The sequence below is a fragment of the Aquarana catesbeiana genome, linkage group LG10 (assembly GCF_042186555.1).
Source record: "Aquarana catesbeiana isolate 2022-GZ linkage group LG10, ASM4218655v1, whole genome shotgun sequence".
In the NCBI taxonomy this organism is placed as follows: domain Eukaryota; kingdom Metazoa; phylum Chordata; class Amphibia; order Anura; family Ranidae; genus Aquarana; species Aquarana catesbeiana.
In genome coordinates this window covers 106,246,500-106,252,499 of record NC_133333.1, presented here as the reverse complement: position 1 = coordinate 106,252,499, position 6,000 = coordinate 106,246,500, and the positions used below count along the sequence as shown (strand labels likewise).

General features: G+C 38.7%; 1 protein-coding gene across 1 annotated transcript in view; it reads right to left on the bottom strand.

Moving 5' to 3' along the window:
• Nucleotides 1–580: 580 nt before the first annotated feature.
• Nucleotides 581–6,000, bottom strand: part of POU2AF2 (POU class 2 homeobox associating factor 2) — a 253,514-nt gene continuing 248,094 nt past the window's right edge. Inside the window, exon 5 of the mRNA XM_073602411.1 lies at nucleotides 581–2,524. Coding sequence (XP_073458512.1) covers nucleotides 2,123–2,524 — 402 coding nt within the window. The 3' untranslated portion in view covers nucleotides 581–2,122. The remainder of the gene's footprint in view (nucleotides 2,525–6,000) is intronic.

Below are 6,000 nucleotides of genomic sequence, written 5' to 3'. Positions count from 1 at the left end.
AGAAAAATGGATGGGGCAAAATACCACGAAATTCTTGAGGGAAATCTGCTGCCCTCTGCCAGAAAGTTGACAATGGGAAGAAGGTTAATCTTTCAACTTGACAATGACCAAAAGCACACAGCAAAATTAACTACGCAGTGGCTGAAGGAGAAAAAGGCAGTCTTTGCATGGCCCAGTCAGAACCCAGACTTAAACCCCATTGAAAATCTGTAGAATGACTTGAAGACTGCAGTCCACAAATGGTCACCATCAAATTTAACGGAACTTGAGCAGTTCTGCAAAGAAGAGTGGGTAAATATTGCAAAGTCTAGATGTGCAAAGTTAGTAGAGACATATCCCAACAGCCTAAAGGATATAATTAAAGCAAAAGTTATTTTAACAAAATACTGACATAAGGTGTTATCCTTTTTCCAACTTAGTGATTCTGTTTTTGAATTTTTTATTTTTTCTGACATGTTGGCATTATATCTTTTACTTGGATGTTATACGTTGCACTAAGTAAATACAGCTGGATAAGACAAAAACTGTGTCTGTCTGCAAAGCAACTAAATGTGATTATTTTAAGGGGGGGGGGGGGGGTTCTTTTCTATACCCACTGTATTTGTTGTCATTTAGGAAGCTTGACAATCACAAAATCAATTGTATATCTGACATATGCATACATGCTTTAGCAGTGAGCAACAGAGACAGATTACCATTAGGACCAGTAGTCTTGCATCTACAAGTAGTAAAGAGAAAAGAAAGGCTTTTCGATGTATATATTTGTCTCGCTATCACCAGCAGAAATATAGCATCTCCCTATAAGTTAAATTTTTTGTTCCAAACATGCATCTCCCTATAAGTTAAATTTAACACTGTAACAATAGTTAGGATCAGCAAAAATGTTTGTGTAAAAGATGCTCCTACCAGAAGTGTGCTGTGTTGGGTATCAATGGTTGTGCCTTCTGCAACCAGGTTTCAGTGGAGCCCTAGGTATCCTCTTTGGGTTGCTGGAGGTTCCTTTAGTAGTGAACATTGGTGAACCGATCCCTCACTTATCCTGATCACCAATGCAAGGGAGCGATTTTCCACAAACCACCAATATAAGTGGTCTCTACTACACCGACCAAAATGTAAGGAGAAAATTATCTACCCTGGGTGTCAAATACAGTGTGTAAACCACATTCTTTATTTCCAATTTTCTATAACTTACTGATAATGCTAATGTACCATAAGCTGTAGGTTTAATCATTTATATTAGAGGTTCCTCAAGACCCGAAAGCCTTTTCAAGGGTGCCCCACAGGTAAAAAGGTTGAGTAGGGCTGGTCTATAGGATCAAGTGATAGAAACCTACCCCCCCCCCCCCGTGTAGCTTATTTTCAGGTTGTGTGATTTAAATGTATTTCTGTACTTTGTATGAGGAAGAATAATTAGGAACTCAATGAAAATATTTAACCTAATCATTCCACATTTGGTGTTCTGAGATGGGTGTTAATGCTACTACAATGTTTTTTTAATATTTCAGACATGTATGTCTGCTGTTACTCATACTTTCTGTGAGTGGTACACAGTGTGGCTCAGGGTTCATGTCATGCTCTGTGCTTTGGGAGATCAGTTTACTACAATGATGATGACATTCAACAACAGGTAGTAGAAGAATATATCTTCTATTTTATAATTCACCTGTGCATCTGAATGACTGCTGCCCTGGACTATAGCAGCCAATATGGAGAGAGCAAAGTCTTGATGATATGTCATTATAAATTTGTGGTTAAGTTCCTGCATTAACTATAAGGTGATAGCCTATACAGCTAAAGTGGTGTAGCAGCAGTGTACATGGATGGTAAATGTAATCATATTTAATAGTAAAGGTAGTGCTCAGACACTGGGAAAGCTGTGGTGGATATACATAACTGAGAAAAGTTGGAAACAATACCCTGTTAAATAAAAATTGATATTGAATTAAAACATCTGCTTTCTTTTTTTTATAGATTCTCCCAAATATGTTTATTAAGTGTGAATACTAATAGCAACAGCATTGTCCTGTTAGTGTTGTTTTCATAATCTAACCTCACATCCTGTTATGTGATCTAAAAGTATTATGATGACAAATTCTTGATGACTGAAGGAATAACACAGATTTCAGTAATTTCTTCGAATTTCATATGGTCCCCATACTGTGTTTGTATCTTCCTTTGGCCAAGCAGAACTATCTTGCATGGGGCTTGTTTCTGCAGAGTCCTCTTGAGAAAGGTGATGAACCATCTTTGGGGTCAATTCATTGTTCACTGTCATAAATGGTGAAAAGGCATAGGAAGAGGTAGCCGGAAAAGTAGCAGAGTAGTGAACATCTTCTAGAGGATGCAATGAATAAGACTGAGTGCCCTGAGATGAGGAGGACCCTCTGCTAGCACTCCTGTAGTGTGTGGCTCCATTTTCAGATGAGATGCAGCTTGTGGATGATGATACAGTTTGTGAAGCATCTGTGCACAAGGCATCCAGCTGGTTAATTGAATCAGTAACAGTCGGTTCCCATGAGTCTCTCTGAGGAATAAAATACACACAGTATTAATATGCATATACAAAATTCTATCTGTCTATCTATCTATCTATCTATCTATCTATCTATCTATCTATCTATCTATCTATCTATCTATCTAATTATCTAATTAATTGATTAAAATGCATCCTTACATTCATAAGGGTGATTAGTAACATGGCACAGTTACAATTTATTGCAAGCCATTTTAAAACTGTCTACTTAAATTGCGCTATTCCTGGACTGACCCCCCACCCCATTAACATGCCAATAAAGTTTTAGATAAAACTGTTGTCCAGAAAAGTTATTGAGGTACTCTTTAGGGATGGGGTGGGGCACTGCAAACTATATATATATATATATATATATATATATGTATATATATATATATATATATATATATATATATATATATATATATATATATATATATAAAATTATTATTATTATTATTATTACAGGTACCTATATAACGCCATTAATTTATGCAGGGTTTTACATATATACAGTATGTATATATAGATATTGTACATTCACATCAGTCCCTGCCCTCAAGGAGCTTACAATCTAAGGTCTCTAACTCACATAAAATAAAAAAAAAATACTAAGGTCTAAAAACACATACTAATATAGACAGTTGCCAATTAACCTATAAACATGTCTTTGGATTGTGAGAGGAAACCGGAGTACCCAGAGGGAACCCTTGCAGGCATTGGGAGGACATGCAAACTCATGCCATGGTACTGTAGCAGTCCAGCGTTTGGATCATTTTCATTCTCTTTTAGCAATCTGCCTTCTGAATTTGAGGTCTAAATAAGTGAGTGCTCCATATGCATATTATCATTGTGTTATAGCTGTTGTAAAGCATCAGACCAAATGACCCAAAGCTCATTGGTAGCCCTTCATTATAATAATGCCTCAAAAGAGTTATAAAATATTAAAGTGGTTGTAAACCTCTGAAATAAAAAATGAACAAAGCATGTCTTCTATAGTGTGTACTTGCCTAAATCCACAGAACCTAGTGTGACTCTTGCAATACACTTGAGCTTATTTACTAAAGCTGGAGAGTGAAAATCAGGCTTACTTCTGCATAGAAACCAATCAGCTTCTAACCTCAGCTTGTACAATTATGTGTACTTGCCTAAATCCACAGAACCTGGTGTGACTCTTGCTATAGACTTGGGCTTATTTACTAAAGCTGGAGAGTGCAAAATCAGGCTCACTTCTGCATAGAAACCAATCAGCTTCTAACCTCTGCTTGTTCAATTTCGTTTTGGCAATAAAACATGGAAGCTGATTAATTTCTATGCAGAAGTGAGCCTAATTTTGCACTCTCCAGCTTTAGTAAATAAACCCTACTGTATTCAACTTCAGTGTGAGGTAAATTAAAGAAAGGCTTCACTTTAAATCCCCGCCCATTGGTCATGCCCCTCCTAAAGAGGTATACACAATAGGTGGGGATTTGAGCAGAATCCTGTCTTTCATTTACTTTACACTGGTGTTGAATACAGTGTGCCGTGGTGGTACCTGTATGCTCTATTTTATCTTGGAGCAAGATTTTCTTTGTCTCTGCCAGCACCGGAATACAGAGTGTAAACCTGTGAGACTGATATTGCATGCTTGGATGGGTGCTAGTCTGTTACTATGGTACTAGTGTGGATCTTGTCTGCTCTCTCCTTCCTCTGCTGTCTGCTTAAGTCATTTCTGACAGTCCCGCCAAAACCAGACAATCCAAGGAGACAGCCCCCAATCCCGAACACAGCAGGTGATGGACAGCTGTACATGTTTCCCTGTGAGACTGTGTAGAAGAAGGTGTGCCCATTCCCTCCACTCAGCTCTCAGATTACACTGTAAAATTATGAACTCAAAGTTGTTGAAAAATACCCCAATGGTTTGTAGCCTTCACTGTGGCTACCATTTTGTTGCCTCAGATAAAACAAATTATTTATACATGCAGGTACTTGAAAAAAAGTATAAAGATTACATATACACATAGAAGTATGCTGGCCATGTAGTTAGAAAAGAGACCATATAGTCATCATGGATGTATTCCAAATATCTGATATTTTGGCTACAATATCATTTGGAGCTCATGTCTCTACTTATATTTCCTAAGCTCACAATACTCATATTTCCTCTGGGTGCAAGTCCTCACTTTGCTTTCTTCAAGTGCAACAGTCTCCAGCAAAATATGGACTGAACGTCTGACCTTTTCTGGGTGTCTCAGATGCCTGCATCCCCTGCTGTGGTTCCTCCTGTCAGTGGAAAAATAGCAATCTAGGGGCTGAGAAAATCACAGCACACATGGGGGAACAGGCATCCAACACACCTGGAAGTGTAAGGGCCTGTTGGATTCTGTAGCAAAGCGAAATTATCCACAGCAAACTGGAGGTTGATTATTAACAGTTTTTTTTCTGCAGGAAGCTTTTAGAATTGTTTTTATTCAGGCAACAGAATTGGTTTAAGAAAATCATATCACAAGCTGTGCTAATAATAATAATAATCATACACTTGATATAAATACCAGGAAAAAGGAATATATAACCCTTCTGTTTCAATGTACATAAAAAAACAACAGCCAAACAATAAATACTTAAAGTGACACAAAAGTAAAATAAAAAAAAAAAAAAAAAATAACAAACATGTCATAATTACCTCAACTGTGCAGCTCGTTTTGCAAAGAGTTGCCCCGATCTTGCTCGTCTGGGGTCCCTCGGCGGCTCTCTCGGCTCCTCCCCGCATTAGATAACCCCCTGGGAGAAGCTCTCTCCCGGGGGTTACCTTGCAGGTGCGCTACTGAGTCCAGCATTTGGCATCCAAAGACGCCAAATGCAGGACTCGGCCCCGCCCCTCCTGGCTGCTGCGTGATTGACAGCAGCGGGAGCCAATGGCTGCGCTGCTATCAATCTATCCAAACAACAGCCGAGAACCCCCTAGCCGAGAGACGGCGCGTCCCCGTGGGACAAGTTCGAGGGTGTAGGTAAGTAAAACGAGGGGGGGGGGGGCTGGGGGGGCTGGTCACTGCCTTTACAGCCCCTTTAAATAAAGAAATCATAAACGCATTGGATATAAAAGGTGGATATAAAAGGATATACTGTAAAAATGCTAGATTTTTGAGATATACAAAAGTCAGATCAAGATTAATTACTTCTGAATTTTTTCCACCTTTAATGTGACCTATAATATGTGCAGTTCAATTTAAAAAAAAACAATTTACAATAATGTGGTTGCATAAATATGCACACTCTAAACTAATACTTTGTTGAAACACCCTTTGATTTTACGACAGCATTCAGTCTTTTGTGATCGGAGTCTATCATCATGGCACATCTTGCTTTGGAAATTTTTGCCCACTCTCCTTACAAAAGTGCTCTAAATCTGTCAGATTGTAAGGATATCTGCTGTGCACAGCAGCTGGTGGGCAGTAGACTGAGGCAGGCTGGCACAGGTGACAGCGGGCAGCTGAGACGGTTACTGGTAG